The sequence below is a fragment of the Rutilus rutilus genome, assembly GCF_951802725.1.
Source record: "Rutilus rutilus genome assembly, chromosome: 23".
NCBI lineage: Eukaryota > Metazoa > Chordata > Actinopteri > Cypriniformes > Leuciscidae > Rutilus > Rutilus rutilus.
Window position 1 is genome coordinate 20,168,311 of NC_140233.1, and position 24,017 is coordinate 20,192,327.

General features: G+C 41.7%; 1 protein-coding gene across 3 annotated transcripts; it reads left to right on the forward strand.

Moving 5' to 3' along the window:
* Positions 1 to 553: 553 nt before the first annotated feature.
* Positions 554 to 20,004, forward strand: syt8 (synaptotagmin VIII). Of its 3 annotated transcripts, none has more exons than XM_084397620.1 (9): positions 554 to 703; positions 12,252 to 12,378; positions 12,613 to 12,782; positions 13,810 to 13,902; positions 15,160 to 15,327; positions 15,877 to 16,044; positions 16,569 to 16,686; positions 17,191 to 17,324; positions 17,838 to 18,722. In XM_084397620.1, the coding sequence occupies exons 2-9, from the start codon at positions 12,279 to 12,281 to the stop codon at positions 18,075 to 18,077; spliced, it is 1,191 nt and encodes a 396-aa protein (XP_084253746.1). In that variant the 5' UTR covers positions 554 to 703; positions 12,252 to 12,278; the 3' UTR covers positions 18,078 to 18,722. The 3 variants fall into 3 exon arrangements, with proteins under 3 accessions (XP_084253746.1, XP_084253747.1, XP_084253748.1); XM_084397621.1 differs by lacking the exon at positions 554 to 703 and adding an exon at positions 1,975 to 2,098 and having other exon boundaries at positions 17,838 to 20,004; XM_084397622.1 differs by lacking the exon at positions 554 to 703 and adding an exon at positions 1,978 to 2,110.
* The last annotated feature ends 4,013 nt before the right edge of the window (positions 20,005 to 24,017 follow it).

Here is a 24,017-nt window from a genome sequence, read left to right on the forward strand (position 1 = left end):
TCTTATGCCATTCCAGAAGTATGACTTTCTTCATATAAACAAAGATTTTTAGACAAATAACCTCAACGTACAGTAAGTCTAGGATTTATAATTTGAATTATTTAACAATGTTAATTAAAGTTGGCATGAAATGAAATGTAGGCTATTCTTTTGGTCCAAACACAAAAAAACAGGTAGGCCTATAACAAATGTTGTACATTACCGAACAACAATTTCAACAAATAAATGAAGTTTAAAATGATAAATAAATACACTTTCCAAAGTGTCAGGTTACCATTAAACAGCAGTGTGGCAGGACTGGTTTCTGTTGAAATTTCCAGTCATATCTGTATGTAGCATACAGTGTATTTCAAGAGCAAGAAGGAAGCTGTTTAGCACTTAAACAACTGATATTAAGATCTTCCTTAAGATTGTATTTGAATATTTTATATTCGACTTTATGTATATTTGACTTCCTCCACCAGTCTTCATAAGGTGTGCAGCTTGTTGTGTTAGGGCATATGCAGAAACAGTTTTGTGTATTAATGAGGTGTGGCACAGGTGCCTAACATTTCTCTCCATACTGAAGGAACACTTCGAGGAGAGCTGTCTCCTGGCCTGGCCTCGGTTTCCAACTATTTTTGCATTTCAGCACACGACAATGACTTGATTGTTTAATACCACAGAACTGGAGAATTGGAACTGAGAGTCGAGGGTGAAAAAGGCAAGTTCAATTATTGTGAATTTCATCATATTTTCTTGATAAGTTTCAGCTGGGTCTAACAAGTTCTAGTTAAATGTTGAGTATAGGCCTGTGTTCAGAAGTATTAGAATATATCAGTATATTTTAGATGTCACGTTAAGTCAGACTGAAGTCTGTAAATAAAAGAACAAATGTATTTCTTATAACACTGGATGACATTTAGCAATTAGGACCAAACTTTTTTTAACAAGGTAAAATGTGAATGGGAGCATAATGTGATACATGCTCACCAAAAAGAGGGGACTTAGCCATAATATAATATAATATAATATAGTTTGATAAGTTTGACTCCTGCTTTCTCCATGTGTTGGTGTGGGTTTCCTCTATAGGTGATCTGGTGAACTGGAGACACCAAATTGTCAGTGAGTGTGAATATTTGACCCTTACAGAAAAACCACATGAATTGCACGTGTTTCACATGAGAATTTACATGGGATTCACACAAAAATGTTCCAAAAGCACACAATTTGTGCAAAACACGTTTCACATGTGACCCACATGTGTTTTTGCAAATTCATGTGGTTTTGAATTCAAGGGCTCTGTGATGGACGTCCAGGGTGTTTCCCTGGCTATGGCCTGAGACGGAATAGGCAATACATTGGTTTGGAAACTGAATCTTTATGTTTTAAACTACAACCGAGAAGTCAATAGCCAAACTGAACTAATAGTGCAAAAGTGTCACTATTTTTACAATAATGTTCAATTTTATGCTCTTAATGCTCACTTTGTAGCTATTGTGTGCCAATTATAGTTCCGTATATAGTTTTCAGACATAATAGTGAATTTTGTTATTGTTCTGCACAATTTATCCCTGTACGGGACAAGCGGTTTGGAAAAAGGGTGGATGGATGATACAATATAATACAGCTGACCCTTGCCTCTTTGTGAAATTTAATTTTACCCCTATATTTTCTCCTTCTTCATCTTTTCCCCCTCCATATTTTGTAGCGTCTCTCTCTTGTTCATATTTTAATCACTGTCATAAAAAGATGAAAAATGTCATAAAAGGCATTACTATAGGCAGCTGCTCTTCAAAGAAAAAAGGCCCAATCAAGTTGGATATTGAATATACTGAATGGTATGAATAGCAGAAGACTGAACTGAGATAAACAACAGGCTTTAGTTTGACCACATGATTAAAGTCTCAATAGTTGTTTCTTTTGATCAGTAAAAGTGCTCATTCTAATGGCTCTTTCCTGAGCTGGTCAGTGGGCAGTGACTTCCTTCCCCTCTCCGTGGCTGGACCGCTCATTCACACGGTTTAGGAATGTGTTCATACCATTCAGAATATTAATCTTTACGTTTTATATACGACAACCGAGGAGTCAAGATCCGAACTGAACTCAGTCTACAACAGTGAGTGTCACTGTAAGGCTCTTTTTTTATATTGTGGTTCACGGTTTCTTTATGCTCAGTTTGTAGTAATTGTGTGCCACTATAATTATACCTGTAGATTAGTTTTGTTCATGTCATTTTCAGATATAGTGTATTTTGTTGCATCAGTATTTACTCATATTTCTTTGAGGATAAGAATCTCGAAACTGGGACTCGTACTACTTTATTACTTTGCTGTGGTATTGCAACAGTCTTGATTGTGAAAATGTTGAAATGTTTTGATTGTATTCTCAATGCAGTATTGTTTCATTTTTATTACTGTTTCACTGAAAAAGAATGTTATCTGTACACTTTATGTACACCCAGTTTTAATGGGCGGCTGTCAACTGGTTGTTTAACTTTGGTGGTGACGAAACACTCTTTTTGTCAGGCAACTGAGAGTTGAATGAGTTACCATATGTATATATACGCGTGCACACACACACACACACACACGCACACACACACACGTTTACTTAGCTATCTAAATGGGGACATTCCATAGACGTACTGGTTTTTATACTGTACAAACTGAATATTCTATTTACAATTCTACTTAACCCTATACCGCTATAAATATCACACAAAACTTGTAATTTTTTTAATTTAATTACTTTATTTTTATACCAGATTTACAAATGAGGACGTCCCTAAAGGAAGGTTTTTGGAGACCTTTTCAGGTTTTGGTCACTTCTGGGTACAAATTTGTCCCCAAAATGTAGTAGGTACACACACACACACACACACACACACACACACACACACACACACACACACACACACACACACACACACACACACACACACACACACACACACACACACACACACTAGTATACCTTATGGCAGACCATTTGTGTTGCGACTGGATATTTTCCCTCTTGTTTCAAGTTGTCTCTATTTTATTTTAAAGGAATAGTTCACTCCAAACGTAAAATTCTGTCATTATTTACTCATCCTCATATTGATTCAAACCTTTAGAGTTTCTTTTCTTTTTTTTGGTGGAACACAACAGGAGAATAAGACAAAATACTTTTTTTTCATTTTTTTTCATTTTATTCTTTCATTTTCATTTCCGATTATGCCTAATTGTATATCTCCTATGGGTTTGGAATGACATACTGACAGAATTTCTATTTCTGGGTGAACTATCCTTTTCATTTTAAGTCAACTATTCTTTTCAGGATGACTAAAATGTTGCAATACCATTTTAACCAGTAGGGGGCGTCACAAAACAAAGTTACTAATGCAAGGCAAGGCAAGGCAAGTTTATTTATATAGCACATTTCATACACTATGGCAATTCAAAGTGCTTTACATAGAAAGGAATAAAAATAATCACAAAATAAAAGCAAGGAAAATTAAAACAGTTATTCAAAGTGCTTTACACAGAAAGGAATTAAAATAATCATACTATTGCAATTCAAAGTGCTTTGCATAGAAAATAAACACAAAATAAAAGCAAGGGTATTAAAACAGTTATAAAAGGAATTAAAAGAGATAAATTATACAGATATAAAATTAAAGTAAAATGAACTAAAGTAGTAAAAAGATGATACATAGAATAAACTTTTCATCTGGCAAAACACCGGTGGATCTTACTTTGCATATAGTTTTACTCTGACACTGTGTCTGTGGTGTTTATTTGGCGCGCCTAAGAATTCCATTGGACGTCTCCGATGGACCTGATTTTTCCCTATAATCGGACAGGAGGAGCTCTAGGACTGACCTCGGGTTCATTGCCACATCAGTCCGCACCCCAAAAAACGAATTTGTTCGGAAGCTCTAGGAATGGAGTCGATCCAGTCCGCACCCCACAAAACCTCGAGTTTAATTGACACATCAAACTCACTACTCCACCACAGACCCATGTCATTAGCATGGTTTCATCTCTCAATTTCCCCAATTAAGTGATTTATGTTTCTCTATTACCCAATTCTCAGTGCCATTTAAGTTTAGAATCAAAAGGAGGATGCAGAAATAAAATACAGTGTAATCGGACGCACAGTGGCACAGTACTCATTCAGTAAATGCACAGCTAAACAGATGTGTTTTGAGTCTGGTTTTGAATGTGACTATTGTAGGAGCACATCTGATCTCTTCTGGAAGCTGGTTCTAGTTGGTTTAGAAACCCTTGGTTTCTAGTTGATGTGATCCTAATGATCTGAGTGATCTGTTGGGTTTATATTCAGTGAGCATATCTGCAATGTATTGAGGTCCTAGGCCATTGAGTGATTTATATACCAGTAATAATACTTTAAAATCAATACTAAATGTAACTGGGAGCCAATGTAAAGGCCTGAGGACTGGTGTGATGTATGTTCTGGTTCTGCTCAGCGTTCTGTATGAGCTGCAACTGTCTTATGGTCTTTTTGGGAAGGCCAGTGAGGAGTCCATTACAATAATCCACCCTGCTGGTGATGAAAGCATGCACAAGTTTTTCTAAGTCTTGTCTGGAAACAAAGCATCTAATTCTTGCAATATTTTTCAGATGATAGTATGCTGATTTAGTTATTGTTTTGACATGACTACTGAAGCTAAGGTCTGACTCCAGAATCACACCGAGATTCCTGACTTGATGTTTAGTTGTTTGACCCCTAGAGTGAAGGTATGCGTTCACCTTGAGAACTTCATCTTTGTTTCCAAACGCAATGACTTCAGTTTTGTCTTTGTTTAACTAAAGAAAGTTTTGGCACATCCAACTGTTGTCTTCATCAATGCATTGGCACAGGGAGTCAATGGGGCTGTAGTCGTAAGGCGATAGGGCTAAGTAGATCTGTGTGTCGTCTGCATAGCTGTGGTAAGCAATTTGGTTCTTTCTCATTATTTGGCTCATTGGGAGCATATACAGGTTGAACAGGAGTGGCGCGACAGTGTCAAATGCAGCACTGAGGTCGAGTAGTACCAGCATTGATGTTTTGCCTGTATCACTATTTAGCCGAATATCGTTTATTATCTTTATGAGAGCTGTCTCTGTGCTGTGATGTGGTTGGAAACCAGATTGAAAATTGTCAAAGTATCCATTTGAGATTAGGAAGTTGTTCAGCTGATTGAAGACAACTTTTTTAATGATCTTGCTGAAAGGAAGATTTGAGATTGGTCTGTAATTGCTCAATATTTTGCTATCCAGATTGCTCTTTTTTCAGGAGGGGCTTGACAACTGCAGTTTTAAGGGACTTTGGAAAAATCCCAGAGAGAAGTGAGGAGTTTACCACTTCTAGGAGATCTGCTTCTGAGCAGTTTAACACACTTTTGAAAAAGGAGGTGGGGAGTGTGTCAAGGGCGCAGGTTGATGTTTTAAGGTGCTGTACTGTTTCTTCCAAAATTTTACCATTCATTTTTTGATCTGATCTGTCTTACCTCAGTGCCACACAAGGATATGCTGATCGCCTTTCTGATATTATTGATTTTCTAAGAGAAGAAGGAAACAAACTCACAGCATTTGCTGTTTGAGAGCATCTAACTGTGAATCTGGCTTGGGGGGTTTGTTAGACTCTCTACAGTAGCAAAAAGAGTGCGTGTGTTATTTATGTTTCTGTTTATAATATTTGAGAAGAAAGTCTGTCTAGCTTTACCTAATTCCACATTGAAAGCATGAAGGCTGTCTTTATAGATGTTATAATGGACTACAAGTTTTGTCTTCCACCACATGCGCATATTTAGCTCTGCTGTTGAGTTTCTCCAAGGTGCTTTTTGTCTGCCACTCTTCATCCTGACTTTAACAGGAGCAATATCATCAATTACACTCTGTACTTTTGAGTTAAAGGACTCAAGGAGAGAATCAACAGAGTCTGCATATATGCTTGGGGTTAAAGTTATGGCCTTCATAAATAGCACACTAGTGTTCTCATTTAAGCATCTCTTCTTGACAGACACAGATCTAGCTTCAATGGCAGGAGAGATCAATATATCAAAGAAAATACAGAAATGATCAGACAGTGCTACATCCTTAATAACAATCGATGAAATGTTTAGACCCTTACTGATAAGTAAATATAGAGTGTGTTCACAATTGTGTGTGGGTCCGTGTACATGTTGAGTCAGATCAAAAGTATTATGATTTATTTGGCCAAATTGGTTTCTGCATTATCTATGTGAATATTAAAATCCCCAGCAATAGCAAAACAGTCAAAATTTGAAGAAATTGTTGATAACAGTTGTGTAAAGTCCTCAGCAAAGGTTGGAGAGTATTTTGGAGGCCTGTAAATAATGATAAGTGAAATGCGTGGAGCACCTTTTAACACAATGCCCAGATATTCGAAAGATGGGTAATTCCCAAATGATACTTGCTTATCTTTAAATAGAGCAGATATACCCCACCTCTCGTAACAGCTCTGCAGACACTCATAAAAGTAAAGTTAGGAGGGATTGTTTCATTGAGGACTGTTGCACTGCAGCTGTCTTCTAGCCATGTTTCATTTAGAAACAAAAAATCCAGGTTGTTTGTGGTTATTAAGTCGTTGACTAGAAGTGATTTATTTTTAAGTGATCGGATGTTTAAAAGTGCTAACAGTATTATTTTTTTCCCCCACAGCAGTCTTACTTTGACATGTAACAGGCAACAGATTAGACAGGTTTGCCGTAAGGCTTGAGAAGACTTTCTATCATGTAATATAACAGAAATAGAGAAAGACACAGGAACACTGGATTCCCGCTTGTTCTGTAAACATTTAAGAAAGTTACTGTTATCATAGCGGGGACCCGACACATATCACTGAGTGCTGGTATCAGTTGTTTCTGGTTCACCTTGAGCTGATCGAGGAGGGTGTGGGCCCTGGCGTTGTGGCAGAGGCCGAAGAGCTCTCACAGGGGTAGGGCGAGCTGGGCCCGCAGGCTTTGGTGGTCGCCCCTTTTTGGTTGATATCTGGGGGCTTGCAGCAAAGGAGTGAGATAGTTTAGTTCCAGCATACACCAGTTCTTCCATTTTCTCTGAGAAGCACAGAAGTGGAGATGCTGGAGAGAGGAAAAACATGTCTGGTGAGAGGGGCTGTTGCTCTGGTGTTTCCGGCTGTGATATGTTGTCCTGGTTCCCTTTCGAGGGAACTCGAACTGCGTCGGTGACGACACTAGGGGAACGCCCTTCAGCGTAGCGCGTCTGAATTTATGAATGAAACCGAATCCAATCCCATTGGCGTTGCGTGACGACGCAGCGTGTGACGGCATAAGCGGATGTACACAAAAGCACGCCGGCACACAGAAATGTCAGCTTTTTGCTATTCAGCAAGCGCTCTGTGTGTGTGAATCAATTCTGTCCTATTTGGTGTTGTATGTCCTGTAAAGTCTGCATTGCAAAATAGAATCTAGGGGCTCGGATTTCGCGTTTGCTGAGGCAGCGCGTAGATTACGAGTCTACTCTGCAATAAGATTCTGTGGCTTGGATCTCGTGTTTGCCGAGGCAGCGCGTAGATCTAAACTCTGCATTTCAATACAGAATCTAGTAACTCGGATCTCGCGTTTGCCGAGGCAGCGTGTTGATTACGAGTGTACTTTGCAATAAGATTCTGTGGCTGGGATCTCGCGTTTGTCGAGGCAACGCGTAGATTTCAGGTTTGCTTTGTAATACAGAATCTAGTAGCTCGGATCTCGCGTTTGCTGAGGCAGCGCGTTGATTACGAGTCTACTTTGCAGTTTGCGATACGATTCTATGACTGACATCTCGCGTTTGCCGAGGCGCGCGTTGATTACGAGTCTATTTGCAGTTTGCAATAAAGATTATGTGTGAGGTCCCTGAAGGGTGCTGGCTGTGTTCATTAAAATAACTCGCCGCACACAGTGCGTTTCGGGTGTCTCAGCCGCGCCTGTTGACTTTCTTCTCGAGAGATGAAAGCCAAACTTATTGTGAACGACTCGTATCTCGCGTTTGTTGAGACAGCGCGTTAAGGGTCTGCAATAAAAGGGACACACGCGATCTGGGAAATAATACTGTTTGGGTGCGAGGCATTCACAGTCAGCTCCTGAGGGTACTGGCAGGCTGTTCACTGTGAAATAACTCGCCGCACACAGTCGTGCGTTTCGGGTGTTTCTGCCTCGCGCCTGACTTTCTTCTCGAGGGATGAAAGCCAATTTGTAACGGCTCGCGTTTGCCTAGGCAGCGTGTAGTAGATCGTATAAATATTTAAACAGTATTCTGGTGCTATCCAGTGTTTATGGCTGCATTTAATTCTGAGGAATTAAAATAATTAAAATTTATCTGACTTGAACTTGGTTATTTGAATTCAGCCTAATATCTGAAGGAGAGTGTCGCTTCTAGAAATCCCCCTCAAAAAAAAAAAAAAAAAGCAAAAGCTGAGCTTGGGACTCTAGGCGGCGCTCTCGCCCAAGCCTCCTGAGAAGACGGATCTGAGGACCGTCCTTCAGGCCAGGAAGGTGTCGGGAGAGAGGTCCTAACTTATGTGAGACCTTGGAGGGCTGCCCCGTGCACCTCACGGGCCCTCCGGAAACTAGTGTCAGCATCCCGCCACTAATTGCGCTTCGGGACACATTAGTTTCCAGCGAACGCACGCTGCTCTGTCTGCCCCAAGAGCTTAATTGCGGCCAGGCAGCGCTGGCGTCCGCACACCGAGAGTCGTTTTCGATTATTCCCTGCTGGTCCTCCGCTTCAGGGTATCGTCAAGGGCTCTCACAAGACACTTGACACCAGCCCTTAGGGGCTGGTTCCCTTGCTGAATTTTGTCGAGGCATGGCAACGTCTCCCCAATATTTCTCCATGGGTCTTGCGCACTGTAGAAATAGTGTACAGGCTGCAGTTCCAGGTCTGCCCACCAAAAAAGAGGTAAGTATCAACGGGGTGGTTTGGACTGCAGTAGACCCAGAGCAGGGTCTGGTGTTAGAACAGGAAGTTTACTCGCTGCTGGCAAAAGGGGCCATAGAGCATGTTCCCCCACCAGTCAGGGAGTCCGGATTCTACAGCCGGTACTTCATAGTTCCAAAGAAGGATGGAAGGTTGCGTCCAATTTTAGATCTGAGGCATCTGAATCGGTCTCTGAGGAGGTTCAGGTTCAAGATGCTCACTATTCCATCATCGTGAGTCAAATTCAATCCGGGGATTGGTTTGTCATGACAGATCTCAAGGACGCGTACTTCCACATCTCCATCCTTCCTTCTCACAGGAAGTTCCTGAGGTTTGCTTTCGGGGGCGAAGCTTACCAATATCGGGTTCTTCCGTTTGGCCTAGCACTCTCCCCTCGCACATTTACCAAGTGTATGGATGCAGCTCTAGCACCCCTGAGGCTCGAGGGCATCAGGGTGCTCAATTACATCGACGACTGGTTAATATTGGCCCAGTCGCGAGAGTTGGCGATTCGGCATCAAGATGTCGTCCTCGCCCGCATCCAGAGCCTGGGGTTAAAACTCAACACGAAGAAGAGCGTGTTGACACCTGGGAGTGGTGTGGGACTCGGTCACGATGCGGGCTCAGTTGTCTCCTGCTCGGATCGAGTCTATCCTGACCACAGTGTCCAGGTTAAGGCTAGGCCGGGCCGTCACTGTCAAACACTTTCAGAGAGTGTTGGGTCTCATGGCAGCAGCGTCCAGCATGATACCTTCTGGCCTGCTACACATGAGAGCTTTACAGTGGTGGTTAAGAACCAAGGGGTTTTCCCGAGGGGAAACTCATTCCGCTTGATAAGGGTTATGCGCAGATGCCTTCGTTCCCTGTCAATTTGGAAGAAGCCTTGGTTCTTGTCCCAGGGTCCCAATTTGGGAGCGTTATGTCGCCGGGTATCTATTTCGACAGACGCCTCCCTCACGGGCTGGGGCGCGGTCATGGACGGCCATTTTACGAGAGGCCTCTGGCAGGACCATCATTCCTCTTGGCACATAAATTGCCTAGAAATGTTGGCGGTATTCCGGGCTCTGAGGAGCTTCCTGCCAGACCTCCATGGTCGCCATGTCCTTGTGAGAACCGACAACATGTCGGTGGTGTCTTATTTGAACCGCCAGGGGGGTCTGAGGTCGCGCCCTCTGTGCAGACTGGCGCATCAGATCCTCCTGTGGTCCCAGCGGAGACTGTCGTCTCTCAGGGCGATGTATGTCCCGGGGGACCAGAACCAGGGAGCAGACATACTGTCGAGGCAGGGGCTGATGCCCGGGGAATGGAGACTCCACCCCGAGACGGTGGAGTTGATATGCGAGAGGTTTGGCCCAGTGGATGTGGACCTGTTTGCGTCTTGAGAGACGACTCACTGTCCACTGTGGTTCTCCCTCACACATCCAGCCCCACTGGGGTTGGATGCTATGGTACAGACGTGGCCGAGGCTACGTCTGTATGCCTTTCCCCCGATCGCTCTGCTCCCAGGAGTTCTGGAAAGGGTCCGTCGAGACGGGGTCAGCCTGCTATTAGTAGCCCCGTTGTGGCCGGCCCGAGTATGGTTCTCGGACATCATTTCACTCCTGGCAGGCCCGCCATGGCAGATCCCTCTGAGGAGGGACTTGCTGTCTCAGGCGGAGGGCTCAGTTCTCCACCTTCGACCCGAGCTGTGGAAACTGTGGGTTTGGCCCCTGAGGGGGCACAGTACCTAGAAGCCGGCCTGTCAGCTGGAGTGGTCGAGACCATATTATCTTCCAGAGCTCCCTCCACGAGGAAGTTGTACGGCCTTAAGTGGAATGTATTTTCCGTTTGGTGCAGAGAGCGTGATTTGGACCCAGTTAACTGCCCAGTGGCTTCAGTACTGGAGTTTCTCCAAGACCGCTTTTCTGCCGGGCTTACCCCGTCCACACTAAAGGTTTATGTGGCTGCCATTGCGGCTTTCCACGCTCCTCTGAGTGATGGCCCGCTGGGGAGGCATCACCTGGTCGTACGCTTCCTACGTGGGGCTTGGAGGATGAGACCTGCGACTCGCACCAGAGTTCCCTCTTGGGACCTGGCAGTGGTTCTCGAGGGGCTGGCCGAGGCTCCCTTCGAACCATTGGAGTCGGCTGATGCCAAGAACCTTTCGTTTAAGGTGGCCTTTTTGTTGGCCATTACTTCTCTGAGGAGGGTAGGAGATCTCCAGGCGCTCTCTATTTCCAATGGGTGCTTGGAGTTTGCTCCAGGCAACATTAAGGCCATCTTACATCCCAGGCCCGGCTATTTGCCCAATGTGCCATCTAATGTGGCACGGCCTACTGTATGGTTCTGCAGGCATTTTATCCTCCACCTCACGTGACGGCGGGTGAGGAGAGACTTCATCTGCTCTGCCCTGTCAGAGCACTGCAGTGTTATATTCAGAGGTCCTCCTCATGGCGGAAGTCAGACCAGTTGCTGGTGTGTTTTGGGTCGCCCAAGAAGGGGCTTCCCGCCTCTAAACAGACCATCAGCAACTGGATCGTTCAGACTATTTCCCTGGCCTATCAGGTGCGCAAATTGCCTTCACCTATGGCCGTGAGAGCTCACTCCACCAGAGGCATGGCGTCCTCTAGAGCCCTCCTTTCAGGGGTTTCTGTCCATGACATATGTGAGGCGGCTGGCTGGGCCACTCCGCACACATTCATGAGGTTTTACAGTCTGGACCTTCCCTCTACACCCGGTGCACGAGTGCTTTCGTCCTAAGTGTGTCTGAAGACAGCTTCACACTAGGATAAGCGGGGTTCGTTGTGGTATAGTGGGTATCTCGTTCCCCTAGTGTCGTCACCGACGCAGTTCGAGTTCCCTCGAAAGGGAACGTCTCGGGTTACGTATGTAACCCTTGTTCCCTGAGAAAGGGAACGAGACACTGCGTCAGTTCGCCACACCTCACCCCGCCTGGAGCACTTGCTTCATAGCAAAAGCTGACATTTCTGTGTGCCGGCGTGCTTTTGTGTACATCCGCTTATGCCGTCACACGCTGCATCGTCACGCAACGCCAATGGGATTGGATTCGGTTTCATTCATAAATTAAGACGCGCTACGCTGAAGGGCGTTCCCCTAGTGTCGTCACCGACGCAGTGTCTCGTTCCCTTTCTCAGGGAACAAGGGTTACATACGTAACCCGAGACGTTTTCCTGGCTGTTTTCCAGGAAGTCATCCTTGGGTGCTGAATCTTGGAGCAGGTCTAATCCGTCACAGTTTGTCTGTGGTGAGCTCTGTGGGCAGGGCTCAGCTGAGATTGTATCCGTGAGATTGTGTACTAACTCAAACTTTTTTGCCAGCAACTTTCTTTTCTATGTGCATTTCCAGTGATCCACCGGTCTCATCTATTCCACCATGACACCAAGACCGACAATAAAACCAACTAAAACACTTCATGCCAACACCACAACAGCTGCTCCGGGGTTCCTGCCCTCTTTACTGGACAGGATTCCTTGTGAGTATATCATATGAATCCTCTTTTTAGCACCTGCTCCACAGGCCCCTATCTAATTCCACACCTCTTGCACATTTCTTGCTTCTCAATTTTCACTTGCTACAAGTTTAACTTGCCATGAGTCTCCTGGCCGTGGTCTCGCCTCATCCTTCAGATGTGTTTCATGGCACTATACTGGACCGCTGCTTTGCTACCGTGATGAAAGATGGAATATTGTTGTTTTTGTCACAACAGTGCCAAGATGGGCCATCTATGCTATATTTGCTGCCATCCTCCTGCTCATTCTTATCTGCATGATATGCTGCTGTGTAAAATGCTGCTGCAAAGGGAAAAAGAAGAGGAAGAAGAAGTTGGACCAGAAGATCAGTATGAAAGGGATCTCAGGAACTACAACCGCAGCACTGGTGAGAGATGGATCGTCCATGCTTGTGGATGCTGGATCATTTTTTCTTCTAGTCAGCAATAAGTTTAAAATGGAGAGTGAGCAAAAGTAATTTTATACAGAAGATATATCAACATGTCACAAACTCATTTTTCTAAGAAATCAAAGTTGTTTAAAGTCAAAGATAACTTAAATAGTTCTCCTCAAATACTTCCATGCTTTTAACATGACTTTTATTGCTCTATAATCTTACAGTATATCAATGTATCATTTAGACACAAATGATACATTGATATACTGTAAGATTATAGATAGTTTTTATTTCTCCTGAGAGATTTTAAAAGGTGAGGTGTGCAATTTCTGTGGTAAGATGGCAAGGAAAATACAATTGTTGTTAAACAGGTTTCCTCAAACACTCCCATCATCTGCTATTGGTTGAAAAACCATAGTCCCGCCTCCAATCTCGCGCCATTGGCTGTCACTTTTGCTATGTGAGGTTAATCAAAAGGTCAATAATAATGCAGCATAATACCTTGGAACACTATCTGTTAGCATTCCCATTCATGCCAAAGGGATTACTTCACTTTTAAGCGGAAAATCAGAAACAAAGTTGATACTTAACTCTTTCCCCGCCAGTTTTTTTTTTTTTTTTTTTTTTTTTTTTAGTTGCCAGCCACCGCCAGCATTTTTGAAAATTTTCAGAAAACTTTCTTGGCCCCCAGATTGAATATTTTGTTGTATGAATATCTGAACATGCAATATATAAAAGAAAAAAAAGAAAGAAAAGAGCCTCTGCTTTTAAACAACAACGCTTGTTGTTGCTTTCTTTGTACTCTTTCAAAAGATGTGTAATAGCGCCCCCTACTATATAACGTCAAAACATGGATTGCTTGAAATTTCAGTCAATGGCGGGAAAGATTTGTGTCATAAATGACTGAAAAATACCATCAATGGCGGGGAAAGAGTTAACATATCTGAGAGCTCCTTTAAGTTTGTGAAAATCAACCTCTGGGTGGCATTCACTAAGGGGATTCTGGATGTACTGACAGGTCCAGCTTGAGACAGAGGATGTGGACTATGGATCAGACCAACAGAGGGGAAAACTGCAGTATTCACTGGAGTTCAATGCATCCATTTCAGAGGTAAATGCATCACTTTCACTGATTTTACAGTGTTGCCCTCAACTGGCAGGAAGTATGAACTAATTAACTTTCATTTACCTAGTTCAGGGGTGTCCAAACCGGTTCCTGGAGGGCCACTGTCCTGCAGAGTTTAGCTCCAAGTACCTAAACCACCTGCCTGGAAGTTTCTAGTATAACACACCTGCCTGGAAGTTTCTAGTATGTCTAGTTAGACTTTGATTAGCTGGTTCAGGTGTGTTTTATTGGGGTTAGAGCTAATCTCTGCAGGACAGTGGCCCTCCAGGAGCAGGATTGGACACCCCTGACCTAGGCTGAATCCAAATTTGCCCCCTAAACCCTCAATCACTATTCCCTACATTAGTCCACTAACACAGTTTGAGAGTGAATGAAAATGAGTGAGCGAATTCGGACAGCCGTTGAGCGCACATCGGTTGTACACTCGTTATTGCAGTGCAATGTGGGATTGAATGAGTGCACTCAATAAAGTCCACTATGGTTTCGGACACCACTACAAGTGGTTAATGGCCCACTACTAAGGGCCATATTTCAGGGTATAGGGGGCGATTTTGGATTCAGCCCTAGTTCATACATCTGTTCATTCCAAAATGCAAATATATTTTGAGGAAATAATCAGAAGTATGCACAATGCACTAACAGAAATAGCTATGTCTTGAATATTATAAAGCAGTAGTAAAGTATGATATTTACATTGATATTCTGTCATAATAACCCGAACGACACTTAAATCTTCACTGAATCTATGAAAGTGAATATGTAGTGACCAAAGGTATTAAACCAAATCAAAACTACCTTATGTTTTATATTCTTCTAAGTCACCATTATTTGTCTTAATTTTTATTGCTCTGCTTACTTTTCCAGTCCAACTCTTAATTTAAAACTTGTTTAGAAAAGAAGACCATACATAGACAGTATACAGTAGGCCTTGAACCGGAGGTTGCGACCAACTTTACTTCAGTATTGTGACGTATTTCTGAGTGAAACAGAATAGTGAATTATGAAAAATAAACGGTGGGGCTACAGGAACACCATTCCAGTGAGGAAGAAATTCACAGATTTTGACTAAATATTACAAGACAAACATTTATTTTTGTGCGTGGATGAATTGTTCACCACAATACTTGGGCACTAACAAAGTAAATAGGGTATTGAATTCATGTGGACTTTAAGAATAAGCATTCAGATAAAACTGTTTTTAAGATCATAAACCTATATGTACTGTACCATATTTCTCATCAGCTGACCGTAGGAATAAAAGAAGCTGCCGCTTTGAAAGCGATGGATTCAGGAGGGACATCTGACCCTTATGTGAAAATCTACATCCTTCCCAACAAGTCCAAAACATTTGAGACGAAAGTCTTCAGGAAAACCCTTAACCCTGTTTTCAATGAAAATTTCAAATATCAGGTAAACCATGAAGCATATAAAATCGTTCAGTATCATAAGGTCATATATTCATGTGGTGGAAAACTGTTATCAGAATTCTGTTATCAGCTCGAACAATGACCTGATGCTTGGTCAAGCTCATTAAAATGTAGTTGTTAACTCTTTCCAAGTTTTCATCAACGACTTCATCCAGATCAGATTCAGAATGATGATCAGAACATAGATGGATTAGATCAAGTCCATCAACATCCCCAAAGCTTCACAGTCGTAAAGTTTTCCTGGGTCGACATTTCATTCAGTAACATTAGGCAGTTTTGATTTATATGCTGTTAAATGGTGATGATCGCGTTACTTTACATATGCCACCGCTTGTTTCTGCTTCTTCTTCACCTGTGTTTTGATCAGGAGATTCTGTACTCTTTCTGAAGAAATGTCATAGCGCCCCCTACAGTATAACAGTGAAAACACAGAAAGCTGGAAATGTCCATCAATGGCGGGGAAAGAGTTACTTTTACAGCCTAGTTAGAGTAACTAAACACTGATATGTTGTTTTCACCACTTTTATTTTAGATCCCTCAGAAGGAGCTGACTGAGTCGATATTGGTGATGCAAGTCTATGACTTTAACAAATTCTCCAAACATGACATCATCGGTGAGATCAGACTGAATCTGTCCACAGTGGACTGGAATCATGTGATCGAGGAGTGGCGTGATCTGAGCAAAGCTTCCAAACATGAGGTTCAGTTCAGTACTTCAATCCTCATATGTTGTCAATTTCAATGTAATTTTTCATGTGGCTAGTTCACAACAATTATATTCATATGAAGTGTGAAGTGTCATCCTCTACTAAAGGGAAATAAGTTGGGGGTCCCAGAGAGTTGTTTTACCCCTTCTCTTTCTATTGCTTTGGTATGGCTTACACTGAATATTGAAAGAACCAAATCTTTTGACAATGACTACAGCAGGTGGATTTTGTTTCCATCACGTCACCATAGAACATCATGTAAAATTACAGTGAGTCCCCCTGGAGCAACCTTATGTTAAGTGTCCTACTCAACGGCACAATGGTGATAGCTTATGCGTCAACCCTTGTCCAGACCAAATGATTGGTTGGGTCAGGACACCCTGGAAATCTACGATTTGAAATTTGTCTATGAAGTCTACGATTTGACCCCATGCACGTCAATAGGTTTAGAGCTAACAGCATTCTCTATGCATAACGTGTCTATAACTGCATCTTTCATCTTGTGCCCATATAACAGCAAGAGCATCTGGGAGAGATCTGCTTTTCTCTTCGTTATGTCCCGACCAGTAGTAAACTCACTGTGATCATACTGGAAGCCAAGAACCTGAAGAAGATGGACCAGGGAGGCTCTTCAGGTGAGACACTCACATACTAAAATGTCCTACATCCTCAAAAGTCTTGTCTGCAATTACTCCTTATTGCATCTCAACACTATATAAAACATAGACTCTTTGGAAAACCATGCCTCTACCTACATTTTGCGTGGCTCCTCGTATGAAACTATGTTATGACCTCAAAACACTTTTACCATAGTGCATGATTTGTAAACTAATACATTTTCAGGTCTGCATCACATAATCAGCTCTTTATGTATGGGTTTCTGATTTAGTAAACTTGTTTGGTAGCTCACCTGGTACAGCATTGCACTTGCGTGTCACAATAAAGGAGCTCAAAGTCTTGTAGAAGCAAACTAAATGTGTAAATGTAAAATGAGGCTTTTAACGTTCTTATTTCCTCTTTATTCCATTAAATCCCCTTTAAACCATTTTTCAAGATATGGTTACAGCCTTGCTTTCAAGCTGCTATAGAGTAGGTTTAGCATAGAAATTGATTAATAGTTCTGTTTTTTTGTTCTGTAGACCCTTATGTGAAAGTTCAATTGGTTCTGGATAAGAAGAAGTGGAAGAAGAGGAAAACATCAGTGAAAAAGCGAACATTGAATCCATACTTTAATGAATCTTTCACTTTCGAAGTATCGTTTGAACAGATTCAGGTGAGTAATACCTAGAGACTGCTTGCTTAGATGAATCAAGGGTCCAAAATCTGGATCCATTGTACAGATCTTCAGGACTCATTGTACGGACCCCTAAAGGGACATACAGATAGAGAGAGAGAGATTGAAATGCGTTTGCATTCGCTGGCAAACTTTTGAGTTCCACAGAGGAACTTTGCGTTTGCTCGCAAAAGTTTTGAAAGTGAACGCAAAAGCATTGAAAATTTTCCCTCATCTCATATATTTTCAATTTTCATATCCTTTTAGGAGCTTTGTACCATTGTGATGTTCGTCCTCAATTTTTTGGCGAGTTTTCTACTGAGGTGGAAAACCCCCCAGTTTTTATTGCTTTGGTTTGATTCATTTCTGTGAATAAAAAACCACAACTAAGATTGTAATATCACAATATCATCCCAAAATTGTGATTTCAACCACGTCAAGCAACTTCACTTCATTTAAAGCCGATTTTACTGGCACTGGAGTAATTTTTTTCACTCATTATTCCTCATACAGAAAGTCCAGCTGGTCATCTCAGTGTGGGATCATGACAAAATGAGCAGAAATGATGCGATTGGCAAGATCTATCTGGGCTGTGATGCTACAGGAAACCAGCTGCGTCACTGGGCGGATATGCTGTCCAACCCACGCAAACCTGTGGCTCAATGGCACACATTACTCTCTGCTGAACAGGTGGACACAACGCTGGCCTTGAAGCACACGTTAAAGATCCCATTTACAAACAAAAACTTTTGAGAAACCTCTACTAACATGACACAATGTTCACAACCAGAAGTTGTTCCCATTCCTTTATGCTTTGTATGCCCAGACTAAGGACCAATAAGAAAAAAAATCGTATTTCTTGCCATTCTTTTTCATTTATTTATGACGTTTAAGTGGAACATTTAATTTCCTTCATTTTCAGAATTTTGGAAGTACCAGAATAGCATGGGAAGTAACTAGTAGTGATGCTACATTTTAAAATAGCAAGCTGCTAATGACAAAAAGCTGTTTTTTTTTTTTTAGTTTGGTTGAGTAATGTAATAATTACGCACACAGCTTTACAGTTACAGTAGCGAGCCAAGAGAATAATCACATTCAGTCTCATACATTGTCTTCTCCAACATATGTAGTTGTTTGGAAGTCCAATACATTTAAGTCAATCTTTCATATGGATGGTTCATGTAAATCAAACGGTTTAAAGAATGATTCGCCGATTAATTTGTGTCCCTGCACATCATTTCCTGCTATCTATTTTATATCTCCTTTTTTGTAGTTATATTGCTGCTGTATTTCAAGTCAGTCTTAACAAAAATGTATTTGTATAAATAAAACCCTAACTGAGATCAAAGCCCTGCAAAGCCCTTCTCATGTATTAAAGCTTGGAATTTTTTTTTTTTTTACAAACAGTCAAGAGCATAAGTTTGATTTTGACATTGGTGATTTTGTTCTCATCAATTTCATGATCTCAAAGCCTTTATTTGTAGATTTTGTTGCCAACCCACTCATATAACATTTTGATTATGTAAACCAAGACAACAACATTACAATTTAGCTTTCTGTACTTTACGCTGGAATATCTAAACAAGCACGCATTCATAACTAAGAGACAAACGTTATTCAGGGACTGAAATGAAAGTTTTTAGTCTACATCTATCTATAAATTACAGAAACGTCTGTCTGTCTGTGTGTGTGTCTGTATGTCTGTGTGTGTGTCTGTATGTCTGTTATTCGCATATCTCTCGAACCGTTTGTCCGATGGATTTCAAACTCGACAGGTGTCTCACGAGTAAGTGCAGTGCCAAGTTTGACGTTGTTTGGATGAGAAATGCAAAATATATCGTTAAATATATCGGTCAAAGAAGCCCCAAGAAGGTTGTGGTTTAAAAATAAACGTTCTGACATAAACACTTTGTCAGCTACACTGTTTACTTCTGAATATTATAGTTTGGTTCCAAAACGTGATAAATCCATTTTGATTAATTTGAGTAAAAATGTATTTTCTTTACTAAGAAAGTGGCAAGATGAAAACCACTATTTTCTGTTTCAAACTTTCTTCTTTAGGTTATGATAACATAAAAAATTCAAATACAGATTTTGATTTTCAAAGATTTATTATAAAAACGGATTATTTTTCCCAAAAAATGCAATAAATTCGTGACTTTTTTTTTTTCAAAATGCAATTAATCCATTGAATCAATATAAAACTTATTTTTTATCATATTGAAACTGTTGAAATCAGCCATCGCTAAGAAATATCTTTTTTGACGGCGATCAGCTCACAAAAACTGATTTTGCACGGGCACTTTGCACTGCTCCCTGAATCGACGCGCTTATTCATTTGTGGATGTTAACTGAATCTGTAAGTCAGCTATGCTGTTTACTTCTGAATATTATATTTAATTCTGGAGCGCTTAACGTTATCGTAATAGTAGCCTATGCTATTCACCAACTAAACATATCCTATTCAATGCGTTCACAGTCTCTTTCACGGGCATCATTTGTAGTAGCCTATTCACAAACTGTTTGCTCAAGCATAGCATTTTCTCAGAGTTTACATTGTGCTTTCTACCATGCACAAATAAAAATGTCACTGAACTTTTGCTGTGTAATTGTAACAATGAGCACTCAAACACACCAAACCAACAATTACTAAATACATGAATAAATGATTTTGCACGAGCATTTTGCACTAGTTGACTTCAATGAATGAATTTTGTAATGTTATAGCTGTGTATGTAGAGCACTTACAGGCAGGGTGGTTTTCAGGTGGTTAGAGTCATTAAATTCGTCATGAAACTGAAGTTGAGAGTCTTTTCTTCCCTATTGGGACTTATATTAGAGTGAAACGTCTTCTCAACAAAACAAAATGTAGGGCAGGACTTGAATTCGTCAACTGGGAATTTATTAATTGGTTGGATGGTTGTGGTTTGCTATTGGTGGATCTCATGTGAGTGGCAGGTTGTTTCTCCTTCACGACAGTGAACATGCCATGAGAGAAGAGAAGAGATGTCGCTGCAAGAAGGAGGGGAAGTTAATTTGATTAAAGATTATGAGGACACATGATGTGCACAGATAAATTATTTCTTATTAAATACTGCATTATTCCATAAAAAATGTATATATATATAATACTTTATCATTGAACTGAACTGTGCACGTATGTTTTGAACACTTACCTTATGTTCTTACTCCATCCATGCATTAAATGCACATTAGAGAGCAGTTTTTAAACATATTTACTTTGACTTCTCAGGTAATGTCAATGGAAAGACCCACAACAGTGGTTACATATAAATATATTTTAATCGTTTGATCAAACTTACTGCTAGAGACGATTCAGTAGTCGCTGGATATTGGTAGGGAAAGTCCCTAATGTCCCTGTTAATTTCTACACCCTTGCATTCAATGCTGAGGTTTAGAAAACAGACGCGAGACAGTTGTATCAGGTTTGCCGTGTTCACACACACGCACACGCATGTTGATTTCTCTTGTGAATACAGTAAGCACAAGATAAGGGTGTGAGTATCAGGCTGTCAGCACACTTGTGGGCCAATTACAGCATTTTAATGAGGTTTCTTCCTTTGAGCAACTTTACAGAATGCTAAAGGCTGGAGAATTCATTAGTTGCTTTTGCACAGTCACGGTTTAAACACTCAGGTACATTTTGAAATGCATAATGCAGAATTTTTTTTTTTTTTAATCTCACCAACAAGTACACTGGAAATGGTAGGGAAAATGTTTTACCTTTTTCCACATGTCCAAAATTTGTTGTATTTTGAAATCTATATCTGAATGAAACTAAATAATAATAATAATAATAATAATAATAATAAATACAAAAATACAATATTACATGAATAAAAATGAATAAAACAATTCTGAAGAAAATGTGAGCCCATAATGTGTTGTTGTGCAGACTTGATTAGGAAAGCCACACACCTGTCTATATAAGACCTTACAGCTCACAGTGCATGTCAGAGCAAATGAGAATCATGAGGTTAAAGGAACTCCCTGAAGAGCTCAGAGACAGAATTGTGGCAAGGCACAGATCTGGCCAAGGTTACAAAAAAAATTCTGCTGCACTAAAGGTTCCTAAGAGCACAGTGGCCTCCATAATCCTTAAATGGAAGATGTTTGGGACGACCAGAACCCTTCCTTTAGCTGGCCGTCCGGCCAAACTGAGCTATCGGGGGAGAAGAGCCTTGGTGAGAGAGGTAAAGAAGAACCCAAAGATCACTGTGGCTGAGCTCCAGAGATGCAGTCGGGAGATGGGAGAAAGTTGTAGTAAGTCAACCATCACTGCAGCCATCCACCAGTCGGGCTTTATGGCAGAGTGGCCCGACGGAAGCCTCTCCGCAGTGCAAGACACATGAAAACACACCTGAAGGACTCCAAGATGGTGATAAATAAGATTCTCTGGTCTGATGAGACCAAGATAGAACTTTTTGGCCTTAATTCTAAGCGGTATGTGTGGAGAAAACCAGGCACTGCTCATCACCTGTCCAATACAGTCTCAACAGTGAAGCATGGTGGTGGCAGCATCATGCTGTGGGGGTGTTTTTCAGCTGCAGGGACAGGACGACTGGTTGCAATCGAGGTAAAGATGAATGCAGCCAAGTACAGGGATATCCTGGACGAAAACCTTCTCCAGAGTGCTCTGGACCTCAGACTGGGCCGAAGGTTCACCTTCCAACAAGACAATGACCCTAAGCACACAGCTAAAATAACGTGGCTTCACAACAACTCCGTGACTGTTGAATGGTCCAGCCAGAGCCCTGACTTAAACCCAATTGAGCATCTCTGGAGAGACCTGAAAATGGCTGTCCACCAACGTTTACCATCCAACCTGACAGAACTGGAGAGGATCTGCAAGGAGGAATGGCAGAGGATACCCAAATCCAGGTGTGAAAAACTTGTTGCATCTTTCCCAAAAAGACTCATGGCTGTATTAGATCAAAAGGGTGCTTCTACTAAATACTGAGCAAAGGGTCTGAATACTTAGGACCATGTGATATTTCAGTTTTTCTTTTTTAATAAATGTGCAAAAATGTCAACAATTCTGTGTTTTTCTGTCAATATGGGGTGCTGTGTGTACAATAATGAGGAAAAAAAAAAGAACTTAAATGATTTTAGCAAATGGCTGCAATATAACAAAGAGTGAAAAACTGAAGGGGGTCTGAATTCTTTCCGTACCCACTGTACCTTTTATGCTCTCCTTCCATTATCCAGACCATTTCCGTTAACCATCACAAAGGAAACCACACAGCAGGTTTATGATCAGCAGAGATGGTAAACACTGTTGGCATGACCTTTGGAGTCTTTACTTCTAGAGATCATAGTGCAGCTTTGATCTCCGATCAAAGGAATATTCCTACTACAGTTTGCCATGCTGTGCAGAATATAGGCACCTGCAAATCCAACAATTGCCATAGGATTAAAGGAATTGGGATAATAGTAGAAATGTAATCAGATTACTTTTTCAAGTAATGAGTAAAGTAACATATTACTTTTAAATCTACAACAAAATATCTGAGTTACTTTTTCAAATAAATAAAGCAAGTTACTTTGCTTTCCCATTTATTGCCTGAAACCTTTCCTATAGATGAAATGAACATTTAATAATTGATGATCTTTACAACAGACCTGAATCAACACTGAACTGACTGTAAAGCTGCTTTGAAACAATCTGTATTGTATAAAGAGCTATACTGTATAAATAAATGTGACTTGACTTGACTGTCCCCATGTTAAGAGAAGTCGGGAGTGAGTGCAGAGGCGTTGTGTGTGAACATGATGTTATTGTAGTTCTAGACTACATGTGAGCAGGCATTTACTCACCTCACTTGCACAAAAACAGATTCAATATTCCTCAAAATGAATAAAAAGAGTGAAATGCAAATTGCAGAAAGCAAAATATTACCCAAACTTGCAATAACTCATATTTTAAAGAATATAAATATATTTAATCTCACTTTATTAAGCAATGCACACCGCACACCGCAAGCTGTGGAGCTTCCGGGTGAGATTGCTGGTCCTTCTCATGGTGGACCAAGCGTTTCATTCGGGGCTCCGCCGGAGGATCAGATGTTGATCGCTGCATCGGAGGGCGAGCTAGAGTACTCTGGGGATGAAGACTCGGCTGCGTTACCCACTTCGAGGAGAGTAGCGTTGCCCGAGTCTGAGCCAAAGCTGACGGCTATACTTTCCCAGGCCACCAAAAGCGCCGGGCTCAAGTGGACCCCTCCTCCGTGTTTCAAATGCTTGAGGTTGGATGATTGGTATCTCATTGTGGCCCACGCTGAGAACCCGCTCCAGTGCCATTCTTCCCGGAGTGCATGAAGAGATCTCTAGACCATGGGCGGCACCTTTTCCTGCCCAAAATGGTCTGGTGCCTCTTCCTCCCTCACTGCCCTCGATGGCAGGGCGGCCATGAGGTACGTGGAGATCCCCTCGGTGGAGCACGTGGTTGCAATGCAATTGTGTCCAAAGAGCGCTGCCGCCTGGCGGGGTAATCCACATCTCCCATCCAAGGCCTGTAAGTTCTCGGCCAAGGCTTATAGAGCCACAGGACAGGCCGCCTCCACCCTGCATGCCATGGCTCTCCTGCAAGTGTACCAGGCCAAGGAGTTGGAGGGGGGTAGTTCTGATCCAGGGACTTTCGTCACACGTAGGGCAAGGTTCGCCGCTGTGCTC